Source organism: Muntiacus reevesi, chromosome 2 (assembly GCF_963930625.1).
Source record: "Muntiacus reevesi chromosome 2, mMunRee1.1, whole genome shotgun sequence".
Lineage (NCBI taxonomy): Eukaryota > Metazoa > Chordata > Mammalia > Artiodactyla > Cervidae > Muntiacus > Muntiacus reevesi.
This window is the reverse complement of record NC_089250.1, coordinates 71,900,561-71,923,072: the sequence shown is the minus strand read 5'-3', so window position 1 is coordinate 71,923,072 and position 22,512 is coordinate 71,900,561. Positions and strand designations below refer to the sequence as shown.

General features: G+C 41.4%; 1 protein-coding gene across 1 annotated transcript in view; it reads right to left on the bottom strand.

The window, feature by feature from the left end:
• The window catches only part of LOC136157195 (trophoblast Kunitz domain protein 1-like), a 40,168-nt gene that overhangs the window by 5,654 nt on the left and 12,002 nt on the right, over positions 1-22,512 (bottom strand). The window contains exon 5 of the mRNA XM_065919190.1: positions 21,231-21,329. Within this exon, the coding sequence (XP_065775262.1) occupies positions 21,231-21,329 (99 nt within the window). The remainder of the gene's footprint in view (positions 1-21,230; positions 21,330-22,512) is intronic.

Here is a 22,512-nt window from a genome sequence, read left to right as displayed (position 1 = left end):
GGTAATTGGTCACAACCCAACACTGCAGTGAGTTTTAAACTAGCATAGAATCGTGTCCATAATAGAAAACATTTGATTGATAGGCACAGGTCCAAGGAATCAAGAAAACATTATAATTTATCACACGAATCAGGTCCAGCATCTTGGGCAAGCTGTCACATTTGTTGTCATCTTCTCATCCTAGTATAGCGCAGTTTCCTCTCTTTGGGCATTGTTTTAAGGTGAGTTTGAGGTCAGCAGGCCTCTTTATAGACCAGTCCAGCTTGGGGGTCTTTGGAAGTGGGATATAACCCAAGAGTCAATATCCCTTCAATTTCACTGGGCATGAGCTAGTTAAGAGTACCTGATAGAAAAGTCCTGCCATCCAGGTTGGAGACAGTTTCTTAAATTCTATCTTTTTCCAGTCTTGGTGGAAGGTCATGCATGAGGCATCTGATCTTCATCCGAAGGAAGATTATTGAGATAAGTTTCAGAAACAAACCTACAGTGTTTTTTAATAATTCAATTAAATTTTGCATTAATAATAGCTAAGAATTGTCCAGGAAATGAGTTTTAGTAGATACAGACCTCCATTAACAAACTGGGATTTAACATTCATTGAAACATCTTTTTCTCCCTAAAATCATCACCATTTTTACCAAATAGAACCAAATTAAGACTTATTTGTGATATATATCTGGCCTCAATAGACTTGGTCTGGTAATTTATATAACCATAATTAAGACAGACCTTTTTGCTTTGCTGGAATTTTTATAGAGTCTAAGACTGAACTTTTACTTTTTTTTTTTTAAGACTGAACTTTTAAAATAAAACCTCTCAGGGCTAGGAAAGTCTCGCCAAAGGCTTATCACATATTTTGCCTAACAGATCTGAGTGAATTCCTCCCTTCTCAAGGTCTCCAGAATTTCTTGAGATGTCTGTACCTGTGAGTGAGATAACCTTCCTAACTTATCTAATAAAATTACTAGAAACAAATAGCTTCCAATCTCTGTAGGGCTCAGATAGAGAAGATAAATGTTTTAATTTGTTTATAAAATATAATTTTACCAAATTACTCTCAGAATTAGTTTGAAGGGAAGGTTTTTACCTTACACCTGGAAAACACAGATTCAAATCAGTTATTTTTCAGAATAAAAGCCATAAAAGTTATAAGCATATCACCAGTTCATTCAGTTCTTTTGTTAACCTTTGTGAAGCCATCAGGTTTTCCATTAGAATCCTTACTCAGTTCAGAAACTATTATTTACCCAAAAGTTCTTTCTATACATCTTCTTGAAGAGGAAGCATTTTTGTGAAAGTTAGTTAGTACTATGACAATATTTTGAGATAGTAACTAGAACTATGCCTGATAATATTCTACTCAAACATATCAGAATTTTAAGAACTCCATACAGTTTTTAGGATACCTATATTAGTAACACTTACCATACAGTATAACATGAGACTTATTACTACTCACTTGACAATAATTCCCATGTCACTCTGTAACAAAATGAACCTAATTAGTGTAATATCTCTCTTTGGGATATTTCGGGGGCCCTCTGAATCATCCTAAAGTTAGCTAGGCATCAAGGTCATTATTAGGATAATTTAGGACATTTTTTCAACAAATATCAAAAAGCTTTAGAACACTCAGTCAGATACGATTATCTGAATTCTATATTAATATTTTATAGATTCAGTTCAGTTCAGTTCAGTTCAGTCGCTCAGTCATGTCCGACTCTTTGTGACTCCATGAATCGTAGCACGCCAGGCCTCCCTGTTCATTACCAGCTCCCAGAGTTTACCCAAACTCATGTCCATCGAGTCAGTGATGCCATCCAGCCATCTTATCCTCTGTCGTCCCCTTCTCCTCCTGCCCCCAATCCCTCCCAGCATCAGGGTCTTTTCCATTGAGTCAACTCTTCACATGAGGTGGCCAAAGTACTGGAGTTTCAGCTTCAGCATCAGTCCTTCCAATGAACACCCAGGACTGATCTCCTTTAGGATGGACTGGTTGGATCTCCTTGCAGTCCAAGGGACTCTCAAGAGTCTTCTCCAATACCACAGTTCAAAAGCATCAATTTTTCGGTGCTCAGACTTCTTCACAGTCCACCTCTCACATCCACACATGACTATTGGAAAAACCATAGCCTTGACTAGACGGACCTTTGTTGGCAAAATAATGCCTCTGCTTTTCAATATACTATCTATGTTGGTCATAACTTTCCTTCCAAGGAGTAAGCATCTTTTAATTTCATGACTGCAATCACCATCTGCAGTGATTTTGGAGCTCAAAAAATAAAAGTCTGACACTGTTTCCACTGTTTCCCCATCTATTTCCCATGAAGTGATGGGACCAGATGCCATGATCTTAGTTTTCTGAATGTTTTATAGATTAGTGAGCTTAAATACCAGTGATAATTTTTAAAACCTTTGCTTTCTTAGAGAGTACATTTTAGGCACCAAACATCATTCATTTTTAGTCCCAATTCTCTTTATTTCTCTCTAAGAGGAGATTAGTGTTCAGTTATAAATGTTCTAAAATCTTATTTTATTTGGAAATGACCTAGCTATTCAGTAGACTTTCAACCCTTAGTTTACCACAACGCTTAGAAATTCAAGTTACCCCAGTCTGGAGAGACTATTTGAGACAAACATTCCTAAAGCATAATGATTCTTAATGGGCTTTATCTAAAAGCTCATGTCTCATTTATGTTTTTTTGGCGTTTCTTCACTCGTGGTAATATCCTTGTTGACAAACTTGTAACAGATATAATAATATTGAACTAATAGTAAACCTAGGTACAACAAAAATATTCTACTTAATGTTAATTACTCTAAGACATGTCTATATTAGTTAGATCAACAGACATTAATATCAGATATTTAATACTGAATATTTCCCTGTTCACATGAACCTGAAATTCTTTTAGGTTAATTTCTCTTCTATTTAGAACTATTTGGCTTGGAAGTGCTTATAGAGGACAATTAGATTGAGCTCATTTGCATACTGATCTCAGCAATCCAAACAGTGTCCAAAAACAGAGACACACAGACATACATATATCCAAACAGACACAAGAGATCCTATAGCTTTGTTTTCCAAACTTAGTCATGAATCAGATACCACAATACAAAACTCCCTAGTGGTAAACAGTGACAGAATAAGATTTTAAAAGGCTTTGTTCCCCTTTTACTTCCCTTTTGGTTTCAGGAATTAGAGATGGCCTAGATAAGTGATTCAGAGAGCTCTGGTTTAAAGGTATAGGTGGAGTTATTTCCTTAGGGCACGAATTCTTAAAGAGATAATTTTTTTCCTTCAAGCTTTTTCTGGAGTCTAAAGACTATTGTAAAATTCAGACTTAAATTGAAGAAAGTAGGGAAAACCACTAGACCATTCAGGTATGACCTAAATCAAATCCCTTATGATTATACAGCGGAAGTGAGAAATAGATTCAAGGGATTAGATTTGATACAAGAGTACCTGAAGAACTATGGACAGAGATTTGTGACATTATAGAGGAGGCAGGGATCAATATCATCCCCAAGAAAAAGAAATGCAAAGTGGCAAAATGCTTGTCTGAGGAGGCCTTACAAATAGCTGAGAAAAGAGAAGCTAAAGGCAAAGGAGAAAAGGAAAAATATACCCATTTGAATGCAGAGTTCCAAAGAACAGCAAGGAGAGATAAGAAAGCCTTTCTCAGGGATCAATGCAAAGAAATAGAGGAAAACAATAGAAAGGGAAAGACTAGAGATCTCTTCAAGAAGATCTGAAATCCCAAGCGAATATTTCATGCAAAGATGGGCAGAGTAAAGGTCAGAGATGGTATGGACCTAACAGAAGCAGAAGATATTAAGAAGAGGTGGCAACAATACACAGCAGAACTATACAAAAAAGATTTTCAAGACCAAGATAACCACAATGGTGTGATCACTGGGTTACAGTCAACATCCTGGAATGAGAAGTCAAGTGGGCCTTAAGAAGCATTACTATGAAAAAAAAGTTAGAGAAGGCAATGGAATTCCAGTTGAGTTAGTTCAAATCCTAAAATATAATGCTGTGAAAGTGCCGCACTCAATATAGCAGCCAATTTGGAAAACTCAGCAGGGGCCACAGGACTGGAAAAGATCAGCTTTCATTCGAATCCCAAAGAAGGGCAATGCCAAAGAATGTTCAAACTAGGACACTACTGCACTCATCTCACAGGCTAGCAAAGTAATGCTCAATATTCTCCAAGACAGGCTTCAACAGTAAGTGAACCATGAACTTCCAGATATTCAAACTGGATTTAGAAAAGGCAGAGGAACCATAGAAAAAATGGCCAACATTCACTGGATCATCAAAAAAGCAAGAGTGTACCAGAAAAACATCTACATATGCATTATTGACTACATCAAAGCCTTTGACTGTGTGGATCACAGCAAACTGTGGACAATTCTTCAAGATATGGGAATAGCAGACCACCTGACCTGCCTCCTGAGAAATTTGTGTGCAGGTCAAGAAGCAACAGTTAGAAGTGGACGTGGAACAACAGAAGAACCAAAGAGCCTCTTGATGAAAGTGAAAGAGGAGAGTGAAAAAGTTGCCTTAAAACTCAACATTCAGAAAACTAAGATCATGGCATCCGGTCACATCACTTCATGTCAAGTAGATGGGGGAAACAATGGAAACAGTGAGGGGCTTTATTTTGGGGGGCTCCAAAACACTGCAGATGGTGGCGGCAGTCATGAAATTAAAAGTCGCTTGCTCCTTGGAAGAAAAGCTATGATCAACAGAGTCAGCATACTAAAAAGCACAGACATTACTTTGCCAACAAAGGTCCACCTAGTCAAAGCTGTGGTTTTTTCACTAGTCATGTATGGATTTGAGAGTTGGAGTATAAAGAAAGTTGCTTGCCAAAGAATTGGTGCTTTTGAACTGTGGTGTTGGAGAAGACTCTTGAGAGTCCCTTGGACTGCAAGGAGATCCAATCAGTCAATCCTAAATGAAATCAGTCCTGGGTGTTCATTGGAAGGACAGGTGCTGAAACTGAAACTCCAATACTTTGGCCACCTGATGTGAAGAACTGACTCCTTGGAAAAAACCCTGATGCTGGGAAAGATTGACTATGGGAGGTGAAGGGAACAAGAGAAGATGAGATAGTTGGATGGCATCACCGACTCAATGGTGATGAGTTTGAGCAAGCTCCAGGAGGTGGTGATGGACAGGGAGGCCTGGCATGCTGCAGTCCATGGGGTCCCAAAGTCTCAGACATGACTGAGTGACTGAATTGAACTGAACTGAAAGAATGTTGTGACCACATTTTCAAAAATTGTATTTTTCTGTAATCATAGTTTTATAGCAAAAATAATACTCAACTTGACCCTGATAACAAGGGCAGATTGGCCCCAGCAGGGATTGTCCCTCTGGGGAAGTAGGGGTCTTAGTTTGATCAGCCCCAGGCTGTTGATTACAGGAGGAAGTCCTGGACATTAGGGAACTTCAGTCCATTTTCCTATCCTATGTCAATAAAGATCTAATATTTTCAGCCATTTTCCTTGTCATTGGATGATTGCTATAGATGGACTAGTCAAAAAAAAACTTATTTTCCCCAACACGTTCCCAGATGGGGTGTGGAAACTTAAATTGAGCACTTCCCATAATAGTTCGAGCAGTTTGTACCAGATGTCTGTAAGCTCAAACCAAACTGAACCAAAACTTCACCAGCCAGGAGTCAAACTTGAAATGAAACAAAAGGCAAAGAGATACCCAGAAATCAAAAGCCAAGTGGCATGAGTGCCCCCCAAAAGATGGCAAAGTGATGCCAAGAAGTCAAAAGACAAAATGGCATAGAGTGCCAAAGGTGACTTCCCAGTTCCACTAGACCTGGGACCTGGTGGAGTCAGTGTTAGCGGCTTTTTTATTTTTTTTAATTAATTTATGTATTTTAATTGGAGGTTAATTACTTTACAATATTGTAGTGGTTTTTGCCATACACTGACATGAATCAGCTATGGGTGGACATGTGTTCCCCATCCTGAATCCCCCTTTCACCTCCTCCCCATCCCATCCCTCTGGGTCATCCCAGTGCACCAGCCCTGAGCACCCTGTCTCATGCATTGAACCTGGACTGGTGATCTGTTTCACATATGATATTATGCATTTTTCAGTGCTATTCTCTCAAATCATCCCATCCTCGCCTTCTCCCAGAGTCCAAAAGACTATTCTTTACTTCTGTGTCTCTTTCACTGTCTCACATATACTGTCATTGTTACCATCTTTCTAAATTCCATATATATGTGTTAGCATACTGTATTGGTGTTTTTCTTTCTGACTTACTTCACTCTGTATAATAGGCTTCAGTTTCATCCACCTCATTAGAACTGATTCAAATGCATTCTTTTTAATGGTTGAGTAATATTCCATTGTGTATATGTACCACAAATTTCTCATCCATTTGTCTGCCAATGGACATCTAGGTCGCTTCCATGTCCTGGCTATTGTAAACAGTGCTGCGATCGACATTGGAGTACATGTGTCTCTTTCAATTCTGGTTTCCTCGGTGTATATGCCGAACAGTGGGATTGCTGCGTCGTATGGCAGTTCTATTTCATTTTTTAAGGTATCTCCACACTGTTCTCCATAGTGGTTGTACTATTTTGCATTCCCAACAACAGTGTAACAGGGTTGCCTTCTCTCCGTACTCTCTCCAGCAGTTATTGTTTGTAGACTTTTTTATAGTAGCCATTCTGACTGGCGTGAGATGGTACCTCATTGTGGTTTTGATTAGCATTTCTCTGATAATGAGTGATGTTGTGCATCTTTTCATGTGTTTGTTAGCCATCTGTATGTCTTCTTTGGAGAAATGTCTGTTTTGTTCTTTGGCCCATTTTTTCATTGGATCGTTTATTTTTCTGGAATTGAGCTAGCAGGCTTTGTAACTGCTGATACAGTTTCAGGCAATTTCTTGCTGGTTTCCTGCAAGAAATTACTCATCATTTACTCTTTTAGAAGCTTCTAGATAAAAGTCAAAGTAAGCTTGCCTGGCCTTTTCTAATTGTGTGTGCAAAAATATCAGTTTTGGAATATCAAAAGAACACCAATTTGGCCATTTTAGGTTGAGATCTCTTTTAGTATAATTTCTCCAATTAACTAGGTACTTGTAAGTATGAGTACGTATTATACATGAATCTGGCTGGAGTGTTAGTCAGAAGCTGCTTTCTGACACCCCTTTGCTTCTGTTTTTGAGAGATTCTGTTTCCCATTTTAAGCTGAATTTGCCAGGGATAAAGATCACTAGTGAACATGTGTAGTGGGCCTATGTGCTGTTTGTGAGCTTAACCCTTCCAGAAGTTACCCCAGAGTCATTTCAGCTTGTCTTATGTGTCTCGGATTCTGCCTCCAGCAATCTAAGACCACTGTGGCTGCTCAGGTAGCTGCATGGTCAGTTCTTACGCGTGACCCCCAGACAAGCATGCATTTTAATTAGTGAGTGGGTTTCCTGTGGGACCACTGCACGGTGTGAGGACTAGGCTTCCATCACTCCCATAAATTTCTCTGTCATCTGAGAAAACCAAAGCCGGCTGGGAGGAGTCTTGTTCCTTTTCTAAGGAACAAGCAAAACTCTCATGTATCCTCCTCGCTTTTATCCTGACAAATTTTACAGTGGCAGTCAAATAAAGGAAAAGTGTCAGAGCAGCCTCTTACTTACCCACTCAGCAAAGACTCTTCAGTCCCCTAAAACAGAGCGACCTTGGTATCATTCAGCCGAGCCCCAGGTATTCCTCGATCTTTTCCCAAATGAGCCCTCCCCACCAGTACTTTTCCACTGGGTGGGCCATTCCCCTGGCATCTTTCAGCCATCCCCCTCCTCCGCCCACCCAGTATCTTTTAACTGGGTGGTAATTTCTCAGTATGTTTCAACTGAGCCCCCTTCAGTGTCTAGACCATGAGTGGGTGTGCCCTGGATGTTCCACTCTCTTCCCCCACCCCCTGGTATCTTTCCTACTGGGAGGGGGCAGGTAAACTGCTCCACCACCAAATAAACTCAGACTCTCAACCAATACAGGAGAGCCAAGAAACAGGAGAGACTTAACCAAATTTGTCTGCACTCCCCGAGGAGGCGGATGGATGCAAGGCGCCACTTCTGGTACCAAAGCTCCGGTTCCTCATGAAGTCCAGTCGAAGGAAGGAAGTCTACTCTGTGTCACTTCATCAGTTGCTGTAACTGTTGACTAAAAAATTGTACAAATTGAGAGTTGCAAGTTAAGCTTAATTTGGGGAAAATGAGGACCGCAGCCTGGGAGACAGCATTTCACATAGATCTGAGAGACTGCTCCAAAGTGGCAGTGGGGGAAGGTCATTATATAAGGTTTGAGTGAAGGGGGAGGTCAAGACCATGAAGTGCTCATTCTATAAAAGGTCTTTTTGTTGGTCATGAGGATCTGATGTCACCATGAACAGATTTAGTGCTCTAGATATGAGGAGATGCAAGGATTGACATCATGCAATCTGTTCCTAAAAACATCCAACTAACTACAGGCCTGACCCACCAGATTCCCTGGAACACAGATTGCCTCACTCCACCCTGAACTCCCTCCAGGGTTATTGAAGGTCAACAGTTATAGAAAGATTGGGTTCAATCTCCCTAGAGACAGATGGAAAATGCCTTTTACGTTCACTCATTGGCAATGCCCTTGGTAAGTGCCAATTTGTAGTGACACTGTGTTACTCAGCATAGGATACCACCAGCAGGAGTCTTAATCCTGCATGGCCAACATTGTAGTCTTTGTTCTTAACATTTTAGCTACCATATGCAAAACTCTACAACAACCTGGACTTAGCTTTTAGCTGTCTTTGCTTTTTTTGGCCTTGCAGGGACCTGTGTATGGAGGCTCCAGGCACAGGTCAGCCCACAAGGCTATAAGGATGAAATAGGAAGATGGTCATCACAGCTGGGTCTAAAAAGTAAATACAGAAAATACCAGTTTGTTTGCAATAGAGACTGGTAGGGGTGCATGTGAAAAGTCTGTTTCATATCCTGCTTTGTAGGACATTATTATTGATGTTTTAAGACAACAGATTAACAGGGTAATATAGTAAATAATTGCATATCATTACTGATATTTTTACATGAATTGGCGTGTTGCCACTGATTAGCTGCTAATAGAATAGGAATAAAAGATACACATGAAGAATATTCTCCATATGTTGATTATGACTGGAGCTGGACATTGGCCCATGAGTTTAAAATACTAATATCTGTACAAATATGTAGCTGAAAGCTTCCAGTATAAAAAAGAAAGTGTGAAGGCATTATGATTTAATGGAGGAAGGCTTTGAAGAAAATCCCCCACTGTGTTCACATAATGGGCACTGGAATTAAGGAATATTGAGGGTATATTGATACTTTGACGTATATAAGAAGTATTAGTTGGTCTTTTAACCATTCTTGGAAATGAGCTTTAAAACGATTAGCTTTCCTAAGAGATGATGGAACCAAGGGAGTCTTTCATGATGTGAGGGAGGTCCTTAGCAAAACCTCAATCTAACCTTAGAATGGAGGTTTGTTGCCTGGGTGACCAACACCTGATTTGGTGGTTGAGTACTTTGCTTTTTAAAATTTATACATTTTTTATTTGTAGGATAATTGCTTCACAGAATTTTGTTATTCTCTGTCAAACATCAACATGAGTCAGTAATAGGTATAGGTTTTAATTCCCACCTTCTGCTTTTCCCTGTCCCAAACCTCACAGAGAGTTGAGAGTTTAAGGATGAATACATCACACATGCCTAAAGATTTATTGAATCCTGATTTGTGATGAAGCTGCCACAGAAGTCTCAATAGAGCAAGTTGTTCCTGTTATTCTAATGAACTGAGATCAATCCAGGCAACAATATGGATACACACTTCATCGTGGCTCACCTGGACCATTCAGCAGCCTGCCCGAGGCCTCTGTCTCTGCCCATTGCCCCCGAGAGGCCATCTCCATACTACAGCCACAGGGATCCTGTTTCAAAGTGAATCCTGTCCCCTGGCACCCATGACCATTCCCTCAGTGAACCCCTAGCTTTCTAAGAGTTAAATTCTGATTCTTAAAATTCTACAAGCCTCTTCCTGACTTGTTCTCAGGACCTCTCTGTCTCATCCCTTCCACTCCCCTGCCCCTCAACCCTCTCAGCCTCAGCCACTCTGTTCCTGGTTGCTGCTTTAACATTCAGGCACTTCTTTGCACAGCTCTGTCCAAAGCTTCCTTACCACAGAGTATTTCCCTGACCCTTGCCACTCTCCTAATCCCCAACACTCCTTCTTCACAGCACCCATCGTAGCTGGCATAGCATATTCCCCAGTCTTCATTATGTGTTTCCCTCCTTAATGTGTATATTATTTTACTGTATTTTGTTTAGAGCTATTTCCCTACTTAAAAAAAAAAACTATGCTCTCAAATAAGAAAGATCCATTTTGATTAATCCTCAAGTAAATGACTCTTATATTTCATACTCATGGAAAGTGCATCATCATTGTAGAGTCAATAGAGTAAAATTCCTATTAGTCTCTATGATGATGGGGCCTATCTATATAATTATGAATGCAACTGTCATCAATATCATTATAGGAAAATAAAATATAGTCTGATAAGTGAGCAAAGAGAAGGGCATTGAGTCTTTACTAAGGTCATATCAACCTGGGAAAAACAATCTTGGCCCCAAGAGCAAACTCAATAAAGTACTTCATTTCTTGCTCTGCCTACAGTTGCCTCTGAACTGATGACTCTCCACTGGCACTCAACTCTCTGATTAATTTCATCAAAAAGAAATGATAATTTTGTGATACATCTGTTTTTTTGTATATGTCATGGAGAAATAAATGTAGGTAGGTTGACAAGTCATTCAGATGAAAATGCTTTGGGGAAAAATGGAAACCACTGGCCACAAAGCTGTAATTCTTTGTCCTCATGACTAGTAATCCTTTCAAAAATCTCTAGAAACATGGTGACCCTGCTCTCATGAAAAAGCTGTAGGTGGGAATATCCCAGGACACAGAGTATGTAGGTGGTAGGATGAGGACAAGACACAGTCTGTCACAAACCATTTTATCAAGTCCCTGATTCTGCTAGGAATTCTGAAAATGCAGAAAACTACTGAGGGGTTCTGAGTGCTCTGTTCAACATAATATAGTCCCCTGTCCCTGAGCCTCAACCCAGACAGAAACGGAGGAAAAGAGTAAGTCTGGGTGTTGTCCCTGACACGAAATATGTGGGTCTTTGCCAACAGCAACCAGTTCCTCCACACCCACTGGGCATCCAGGAGTCAATTCACTTCTGACACTAAATCTGCAGAGGTGATCCAGAACCTATAGGTTGAGGGCTCCATTCTTGAGCTCAGACCACCCTTCAAGTTTTGATCACAAGTCCTAGGATCGCTTACACGTGTGACCAACTGGCTGTCAATTCAGAGAATCCTTGACCAAATTCCCATGTTGAACAAGTATTCAGGACCACTCACAGAACTGGGGACCCTTTACTTATGGTCCCCAGTTCTTATAAACTATAAAACTCTGAGACAGTTAGAGAGAGGAGAAGCATAAGGAAAAGAGGGAGTAGGAATTGCTGAGCATCTACACCATCTCCAGACACTCCTCCCTTACAAACCCTTGATGTTATCAACCCTCTGAAGCTTTCTGAATCCAGTGTTCTTGGGTTTTAATTGATGGTTTGGTGTGTTCAGTTTGATTGAATCTTTGGCCATTATTGGCAGAACTCAGAATCTGTTCTCTTCTCCGCAGGGGTACTGATAATTCTAACCCTCTACATGACTGATGGCATTTCTAGAGTCCAGCTGAATACAGATACTATCTAAGATCTTTTCCTTCAGAGATTTCAGGGCTTAAAGTAAGACAATAAATTCCAAGAGTTTCCAGCATCCTGGGGCATGAACCAGGACAAGGATCAAAATGGATTTTTTTACTATTCCAAAGTGGAGTTTAGGGAAAAGGAAGAAATCAGGAATAGACAGTCTCAGAGATGAAGCTCATGATTTTGTAAAATGAGGTGGGATATTTTTATTAAAAGCAGAACACATAATGATACTTTTTGAGAGTCAAGAAATGTCCCTGGAGTTCAACAGCTCACTTCCCAGAAGAAATCCTCAGAGGGCTGGCAGCATCCATCACACCCCTCTTCCTCCCCTTCCGTGCACTCCCCTCCTTTCCCTCCAGTCTGTAGAGGAGAGGTGAGCTGGGACATACCCCAGACCCGATTGCTGACTTCACCCCCCAGAATGCCAGCCAGAAGGGTCTCCAGGAGGACGAGCAGGGCTGCACAAAGCCAGAGTGTGGTCATGGTTTTGGCCTTTAAGAATGGCAGTTATGGAGAGAAGGATGCTGACAGATCTGTTTACACCCCAGCTGATGGGTAAGAATAAACGTGAAGAGGGGAGTGTGGAGATGGAGGATTTGGGGTCAGCCATGTGCAGTGTGTAATCTCATCACCTTCCATTGTCCTGCTTCTGCCTGTGCGTGTGTGTCTGCTCAGTCACTCAGTCTGATCTGACTCTTTGAGACCCCATGGACTGTAGACCACCAGGCTCCTCTGTCCTGCTTCTGTCTGCTTTGGCAAGGATGCCCAGGAAGTATGATTCTAAACTTGACTCTATTCTGTGGTCTCATGAGAAAACAGAATGTGATTCTATGTGTGGAATTTTGTGCAGTATGGTCACTGAAAAGGCATTCCAACAGCTCGAGCACTGCGCAGCCCATGATGGATGGTCCGTGAGTGGATGACAGCAGATCAAAGGGCTGCTAGGTGACCAGCAGTGTGTTAGCCCAGGTCCTCCTTTACACCCTCATGAGGAGGCTTCATATCTACCTGTCAACGCTCCCCCTCTCACATTAGCTTCACCTACATCAGAAGACAGGTATGACACAGGTAAGCTTCCTGCAACCATTGTGGCAGCATCTCTACTGGAACACACAAGCTGTTTACCTGGCCCTGGTCCAAAGAGATGTTGAGCTGGGGAAGAGCAGCCCCATCTGGGGCACAAACCCTGATATTCTAGGAAGAAATAAAGTAAAGGGAGTGGGCAGGAGGGAAGCAGAGACATAAACACATCTCCAGAGCATAACCACACACTGTCCCTCACCTGGTTTCACCCACATGAGAGCTACCTGCCAGAGTGGACCTCAGGGACTAGAGTGGATCTCAGGGATTTTGCAAGATTACCTACCACCAATATACCCCCTCTTCAACTCTGGACTCTCCTCTAGTGGTTTTTGAAACAGAGGAACTCAGTTTGAGTCTCAGTTCTGCCATTTCCTAACTATGTGCTCTGGAACTGGAAATTACACTCTTCTTCACTTATAACATGATATTGTGTTGCTCATATCCTGGGGTTGCTCTGAATCATTAGAGGCCACAGACATATATTCTTCTCCCTGCAAAGTCAAAATCCTTTGAAATAATTATGATAAGTAATTATGATAACTAATACTTCAATAAGTTATGGCTTTATGGTGGTCATAGCAAACACCTTCTTCCAATAACATGAGAGGAGACTCTACACATGGACATCACCAGATGGTGAAATCAGATTGATTATATCATTTGCAGATGAAGATTGATAAACTCTATCCAGTGAGCAAAAACAAGACTGGGAGCTGACTGTTACTCAGATCATGGACTCCTTATTGCCAAATTCAGACTTAAATTGGAGAAAGTAGGGGAAAGCACTAGACCATTTAGGTATGGTCTAAATTAAAGTCCTTATGATTATACAGTGGAATGACAAATAGATTCAAGGGATTAGATCTGGTAAACAGAGTGCCTGAAGAACTATTGTACAGGAGGCAGTGATCCAGATCATCCCCAAGAAAAAGAAATGCAAAACGGCAAAATGGTTGTCTGAGGAGGCCTTACAGATAGCTTAGAAAAAAAGAGAAGTGAACGGCAAAGGAAAAAAGGAAGGATATACCCGTGTCAATGCAAAGTTCCAAAGAATAACAAGGAGAGATAAGAAAGCCTTCCTCAGTGATCAATGCAAAGAAATAGAGGGAAGCAATAGAATGTGAAAGACTAGAGATCTCTTCAAGAAAATTAGAATACCAAGGGAACCTTTTATGCAAAGATGGGCACAGTAAAGGAAAGAAATGGTATGGACCTAATAGAAGAAGAAGATATTAGGAAAAGGTGTCAAGAATATATAGAAGAACTGTACAAAAAAGATCTTCATGGCACAGATAACCACAATGCTGTGATCACTCACCTAGAGCAGACATCCTGGAATGCTAAGTCAAGTGGGCTTTAGGAAGTATCACTACAAACAAAGCTATTAGACAGGATGAAACTCCAGTTGAGCTATTTCATACCCTAAAAGAAGATGCTGTGAAAGTGCTGCACTCAATATGCCAAAAATTTGGAAAACTCAGCAGTGGCCACAGGACTGGAAAAGGTCAATTTTCATTCCTAATCCCAAAGAAAGGCAATGCCAAAGAATGTTCAAACTACCACATAATTGCACTCATCTCACATGCTAGCAAAGTAAGGCTCAAAATTCTGCAAGCCAGGCTTCAACAGTACGTGAACCGTGAACTTGCAGATGTTCAAGTTGGATTTAGAAAAGGCAGAGGAACCAGAGATCAAATGGCCAGCATCCATTGGATTATGAAAAAAGCAAGAGAGCTCCAGAAAAACATCTACTTCTTCTTTACTGACTATGCCAAAGCCTTTGACTATATGGATCACAACAAACTATGGAAAATTCTTCAAGTGATGGGAGTACCAGAACAACTTACTTGCCTCCTGAGAAATCTGTATGCAGGTCAAGAAGCAACAGTTAGAACTGGATGTGGAACAACAGACTGGTTCCAAATCAGGAAAGGAAAACATAAGGCTGTATATTGTCACCCAGTTTATCTAACTTATATGCAAAACACATCATGCAAAAATGCCAGGCTCTATGAAACACAACCTGGAATCAAGATTGCTGGGAGAAATATCAATAACCTCAGATATGCAGATGACACCACCCTTATGGCAGAAAGCAAAGAAGTCTAAAGGGTCTCTGGATGAAAGTGAAAGAGGAGAGTGAAAAAGTTGGCTTAAAAGTCAACATTCAGCAAGCTAAGATCATGGCACCAGTCCCATCACTTCATGGAAAATAGATGGGGAAGCAATGGAAATGATGAGAGACTTTATTTGGGGGGGCTCCAAAATCACTGCAGGTGGTGACTGCAATTGTGAAGTTAAAAGGCGCTTGCTCCTTGGAAGAAAAGCTATGACCAACCTAGATAGCATAATAAAAAGCACAGACATTGCTTTACCAACAAAGGTCTGTCTAGTGAAAGCTATGGTTTTTCCAGTAGTCATGTATGGATGTGAGAGTTGGACTGTAAAGAAGTATGGCACCAAATTTTGATGCTTTGAACTGTGGTGTTGTAGAGGAATCTTGAGAGTCCCTTGGGCTGCAAGGAGATCCAACCAGTCATCATAAAGGAAATCAGTCCTGAATATTCATTGGAGGACTGATGCTAAAGCTGAAACTCCAATACTTTGGACACCTGATGTGAAGAACTGATTCCTTAGATTAGACCCTAATGCTAGGAAAGATTGAAGGTGGAGGAGAGTGGGTCAACAGAGAATGAGATGGTTGGATGGCATCACCGACTCAATGTACATGAGTTTGAATAAGCTCTGGGAGTTGGGATGGACAGGGAGGCCTGGTGTGCTGCAGTCCATGGGGTCACAAAAAGTAAGAGATGACTGAGCAACTGAACTGAACTGAACACTTAACTATGTTGTCGAGAGAGTCGAATAAACACAAGGAGGAGTAGGAAGATGGCCAGACCAAGGTGAGATCAATCACTGAAGCAAGAGGGCTTTTGGCTACCTCTGAGGAAGGAGACCTATTAGAAATTGGACGGTGACTCCACTCTGGCACTGGGGCAGTTTTCCGAGGGTGAAATTCTAGAAGATGACACTAATAAAGTCAAGGTTATTTCTTCCTTCCTTTACTCCAGTTGACATCTCATTTAAGAGTAGTCAGGAACAGAGGAAAATAAAACTCTCTGCTTCTAGACAATTTGCCTTAGCCTGTGGTGTTCAAAGCACTTTAGCACTGAAATCATCGTAGTTCTCAAAGTACCCGAATCTGGGCATTTCTTAATGTAGATATTACCTTTCTCTTCTTACTAAAAAAGAAACTGTGTCTCAAGGAGATAAAATGACTTCCCCAAGGCCACAAAGCACAGCGAGTTGCTGAAGCCAAACTCTTTTTATTAATATCAAGTCATTTCAGTACACTGTTATCAACTAACGATGATTAAAAATATAATAACATATATTTATAGTATGACTCCTCTTCATAGATCACTGCCTTTTTGTGGCAATGGGGCTTGTGTAACTCAATGAATCTATGAGCCATGCCATGTAGGGCCACCCAAGATGGACGGGTCATAGTGGAGAGTTCTGACAAAATGTGATCCACTAGAGAAGGAAATGGCATACCACCCCAGTATATTTGCTATGAGGACCTCATGAACTGTAATAAAGGACAAAAAGATATGACTCTGAAAGATGAGTCCCCCAGGTCAGAAGCTGTCCAATATGCTACTAGGGAAGAGCAGAGGAGAACTACTAATAGCCTCAGAAGAATGAAGAGGTTGGACCGAATTCAAAATGATGCTTAGTTGTGGATGTGTCTGGTGATGCAAGTTAAATAAGATGTTGCAAAGAACAGTACTGCATAGGAACCTAGAATGTTAAGTCCATGATTCGAGGTAAATTGGACATGGTCAAGCAGGATTGGTAACAATAGACATCAACATCTTAGGAATCAGTGAACTGAAATGGGCAGGAATGGCGAATTTAATTCAGATGACCATTTTATCTACTACGGTAGGTAAGGAACCTATAGAAAAAATGGAGTAACCCTCATAATCAACAAAACCATCTAAATTGCAGTACTTGGGTGCAACCTCAAAAATTACAGCATGTACTCAGCTCATCTCCAAGGCATGCCAGTCAACATCACAGTAATTCAAGCTTGTTCCCCTACTACTGATGCTGAAGAAGCTGGTGTTGATCATTTCTTTGAAAACCTAGAAAATAAATAAAATTTAAAAAATAAAAATAAAAAGTCAGTATATCCAAAAAAAAAAAAAAGAGAGAAAACCTAGAAGACCTCCTATAACTAACACCAAAAAAAAAAAAAAAAAAAGTGTGTTCTATTCATCACTGAGGATTGGAATGCAAAAGTAAGAAATCAAGAGATACCTGGAGTAACAGGCAAGTTTGGCATTGGAAAACAATACAAAGCAAGGCAAAGATACACTGAATTCTGCCAAGAATGCCCTGGTCATAGCAAATACACTTTATCCACAATACAACTTCACACATGGACCTCACCAAATGGCCAATACCAAAATTATTTTGGTTGAATTCTTTGTAGCCAGAGATAGAGAAGCTGTGTACAGTCAGCAAAAACAATACCAGGAGCTACTCTGGCTCAGATCATCAGGTTCTCATAGCAAATATAAGGCTTAAACTAAAGAAAGCAGGGAAACTACTAGGCAAATGAGATATGACTTAAATCAAATGCACTATAAATATGCAATAGAGATAGCAAACAGATTTAAGGGATTAGGACTTGTAAACAGTGCGCCTGAAGACCTATGGACGGAGGCCAATAATATTGTACAGAGAGCAGCAAACAAAATTATCCCAAAGGAAAAGAAAAGCAAGGAGGCAAAGTGGAGTATTTAAATGGGCTCTGGCTGAAAATATTAACAATTACAAGCCTTGTCTTTATTTTATACTAAAGAAAGCAAAGCTCAGAGATGTTGAGAATTTGCCCAAGATTAGAAAGATATGAAAAACAGCACGAACACCCTGTCTGTTCTCATTTATTCAAATACTACTACTTGTTGTGGTCTCCATGCCAAACTTTACTAATCTGTGGTTAAACAGATACTGTCCATTTCCAAAGTTTCCTCCATTCTAAATCTTCTCAGATGTGTAGCAGGAAAGCATCATCAAAGTCCCTCTGCTTGGGAGAGCGAGGACCTGCCATGTTAGGTAATGAATAAAGCAACTAAGTGCCATCTCTATGATTCCATTTCTTCCCCTGAATGATTCTTAGCATGATTAATAGAAACATGTAGGCAAAATGCTAACACAGAGACAGGGATACTAAATGGTCGCGGTACTTTTTTAACTGAAGTAAGAAGCTCCCTCCCCGTATGTGACTTCAGGGAATCAGATTTATGATAAAAGTAGACAATTGAGTCTCCTACCCATTCTCCTTCTGAGATTCGAGAGGCAACCTGCCCCTGTGTTTGAGTGAAATTAGGAGGAAGGAAGAAAAATTGTCGTCTCGACATGTGTACCTCCCAGGATTCTGTGTAATTTGTGTTGCTATTAAGAAGTCATTGATGATATAACGGGTTTGCTTCCTATGCCTGATAGGACACAGTCTGCAGAAAGGGAAAGGGGAGGGACCCACTGTCTGAAGAACAGAGAGGGACCACCAATTCCATGGACTCTATTGGTTAAGGTTTGTAATTACAAACAACAGACTCCACTCCAGTCAGTTTAATTTTGAATAAATATTTATTGAAATATAACCTATAGCGTTTGAAGCTACAGAAATAAATATTGCAACATCATTGTGCAGCTAAGGAGCTTTCTTAAAACAAACTATTCTCCCATTACTGATGCTGAGAACTGGATCCTGGAAATTCCACCATGGGCACCCACAAGGAGAGTAGAGGTGTTGGGAAGGGTGATAAAGCTGAGGATGCTGTGAAGATGGGGGTGAAACAAAACCCCTGTGTTAACACCGCGACCTTGTAGTTAATCTGATCATGAGGAATGTGCTCTTACATTCCTTCCTTCCATCCTCAAATAATTATGAACTGTCTCATTGTTTTCAGGAGCTGTGTGAAGTGGTAGGGGTAAAGGGCAGACAAGCTGTCATGGTGCTGAGAGTCAACTGGATGAGACAGAATGAGACAGGTTGACCAAAAAAGAAAAGGAAACAGGCAGGCTCTGCTGAAGACGGTAGCAGAGAGGACTTGGAGGAGACTGAAGAGGTTCAGATGCAGCTACAGTCCAGACCTGAAAGAGTCCTCCTCAGACTTCAGAGTTCTGGAAACTACTCTTCGCATGTCCTCTGCAAAAAGAAAGGAACTTGTTGAGTGTCATCATTGCCTCCCCAGACCAGGATACCTGTCATCTTGACAGATCCTATGTTTACAAAATACTATCAAACTGTTGTCCCTATGACTCGAACGGCCACAACAAGAAAGAAGTGAGCTTTCCAAGCCTAGATGTGGTTCTCAGGAGTCTTGTTGACCTATCCTGGAGGCTTCCCTAGTGGCTCAGAGGGTAAAGCCTGCAATGCGGGAGACCTGGGTTTGATCCCTGGGTCAGGAAGATCCCCTGGAGAAGGAAAAGGCAACCCACTCCGGTACTCTTGCCTGGAAAATCCCGTGGACGGAGAAGCCTGGTAGGCTACAGTCCATAGGGTCGCAAAGAGTTGGACACAACTGAGCAACTTCACTTTCACTTTCACCCTGGAGGGTGGCTGATCAGTGTTCCATCTGAGAAAGAGGAGCATGTGATCAGGCTCAGATGATCACAAAGAGGCATGGGGGTTGACCTTCTGCCATTCTCTCCCTGGAGAACTCGCTCAGTGTGGGTTTCACAGGACACTGCAGCCTCCCCTCCTGGCAGCAGCGAGGAGGAGGACACTGTGCAAGGTGAATGGTGTGTGGCCCCCTGAGCCCCACCTCTTTCCCCAGCCCTTCCCCTCCTCTGGTGCCTTGCGCCCTGTCTTACCATGGGGACCTTGCTTCATGAGAGCAGGTCTTCATGCAGTCCTCTAACTTTTCAAAGTTGTTTTCATTACCTTTGCAGCCACCATACATAAACTGCTCACAGAGTCTGGTTGGGCGTTGTAGACATACCTGGTCATCATGGCGTTGCAGCCACCTGTTAATTTAGGTTCCAGGCAGAAGGTAGGCTTAGAAGCTGCTAGAAGGAGAGGGGCAATGCCTCAGTTATGAGGATGGTCATCACAGCTCCATACAAGGACAGCAACGAGAACCGCCAGTTTGCAATAGAGAATGTTAGGATTGTGGAGGATGGTCAACTTGGAAAGACCATTTGAAGACCTCCTTTCTGGGACAGAATTACAGATATTGCTAGGGGTGACACGATATAGTAATCACGTGCAAATGTATATTTCCTCATGATGTTTTTTAAGAAAGATTGGTATAATGCCTTTGAATAGCCTTAAAACTTCTGTAAGACTTCTGAGGCCATCCAGTGGTTAAAAATCACCTTCTGTTGAAGTAGTCACAGTTTCAGTCCACTGTCAGGGAGATGAACTCCCAAATGGTGTAGACACTAAGGCGGCAGGGCGTAAATTCTTTATATTCATGACTGGTACTCTGTACAAAGAATGCATGGAACATTTTCCCCCTCTTCAGATGAGGAAACTGCAGATAACCTTCCCCAGGAAACAGAGCTCATGGACAGAGCACAGAGAGTCAGGACAAGTTGCTATGATGTCACAACGCATCTGATACAATACCTGATTCTACCAGGAATTCAGAAAATACAGTTTACTTGCAAGTGTTTCTGGAGCCAGTGTCCTTCTTTCATTACTACCTTGTACCCAAGGTAAACTAAGCTCCCAAATCACAGGACGGAGTGAGCCTGGGATTATCCTAACACAAACATGTGGTGTCTACCAACATCAATCAATTCCCCAGACACCCACTGGGCGTCCCCAGTCAATTGACGTCTGATATGAAATCCATGCAGTTAGCACAGATCCCACAGGTTGAGCGCTCAAAACTCTTCACTTTAGTGCCAGTCATGTGGTCCTCACTTACTGTGGCTTGTGACCAAATGGCTAAAATGGGGAGGTCCACGACTTCACCTCCATGTTCAATAACTGAAAGCTACTGATGACCAAACTGAGGAAAGCAACATACTTACTGTTCTCATTTCCAATGATGAATATGCATAAAAAATTGACAAACAGTGAAATGGAGGAGACGTGTAGGGCAAACGGGGAATAGAGGTGTGTGGAGCCTCCATTCCCTAGTGAGCACAATCATTCACCACCCAGAAATCTCTCTGAACCCAAATATTTCTGTACTGTTGAGGTTTCAAGAAATAGCCTTATTGATTGAATCATTGGTCATTGGTGATTGATTTGGATCTCAGTGCCCTTCCCTCTTCCCTGAGGTGCAGAAACTATATACCTTTATTGTCCTCATTGAGTGTTGAGTATTGAGAAATGAGCGTTGGGAGTTCCTCTACTGTATGGTTATCGAGTTGTGCTCTGGAAATCATCACCTGACCTATGAAAGAGAGTAAACTTCAAGAGTTTCAGGAGGCCTGCTTCATGAAACAAGAAAATGATCAAACATGAATAAGAAAATAGCAGTCAAAAGACAAGGGAAAGAGCCTGGAGACATCATAATACTGTATCAGCCTTGGCCTGACAGCCTACCATACAAGGGCTGTGTTTCTTGCTTTCCCTGCCGTTGCCCTCCTCCATGGCTTGACATCTTTTCATTACTTTTAATAATACAGGAATAAATATTATTTGATAAGGAAATAGTTTTACTTGGCCACAGCAACTAGGTAGAGAATTTTTCTTCAGATTAACACATTGTGGTGCAAAATCGACAAATCTGGTCGTGACATGTGAACACACTCTTCCTAGTCATAACTCATCATCTATTTGAAGAACTCATGTAGCATGTTTCCCCTGTTCAGATGAGGAAACATCAAATGACTTGCCCCAGGATAAAAGCATGTGGGTGGCCTGGTCAGGACAAGATACTGCCATGTCATAACTCATTTGATACATTATTGATTCCGACAGGAACTCCAAAAAACAGATAACTGGTAAGACTTTCTGGGTACAGTGTTCTGCTTTTAATACTCACCTCTCCCCAAGCCACACCTAAGCTCTCACATCAGAGTGTGAGTTGGATTTTTACCTGACCTCAAATTCATGTTTTCTCCACAACACCATCCAATCCCCAACACCCAACTGTCAATTGATTTCTGATACCATATCTGTGGAGTTAGTGCTGAAACCACAGGTTGAGGTATCAAGACTGTCCTGACTTCAGATGTCAGCCATGTGGTCTCCAGTTACCATGCTTCTGACCAAGTGACTGAAAGTCGAACTTCCCATGACCTCAACTCCACGCTCAAACTCAATTGAACCAGCAACCAAACTCAGGAAAACTCTTACTCACTTTCCTCACATCAATGTACAGGATAAAATGAGAAATAGCTAAATGAAGGAGACATTTAGGACAAAAGCGGAATAGATGTGAGCAAAGCCTCCATGCTCTGGTGAGCCCAGCACCCTCACCTCACCACCAGTTTTTCCCACCTCAAAAGCTCTCTGAGCCAATATTTATGGATTTTTGTTGAGGTTTCACTCAATAAACATCTATATTGACTCATCAGCCAGTGGTGACTGATCTCAGTCTCAGCGGCCTCCTCTCTCCCCATAGGTACAGA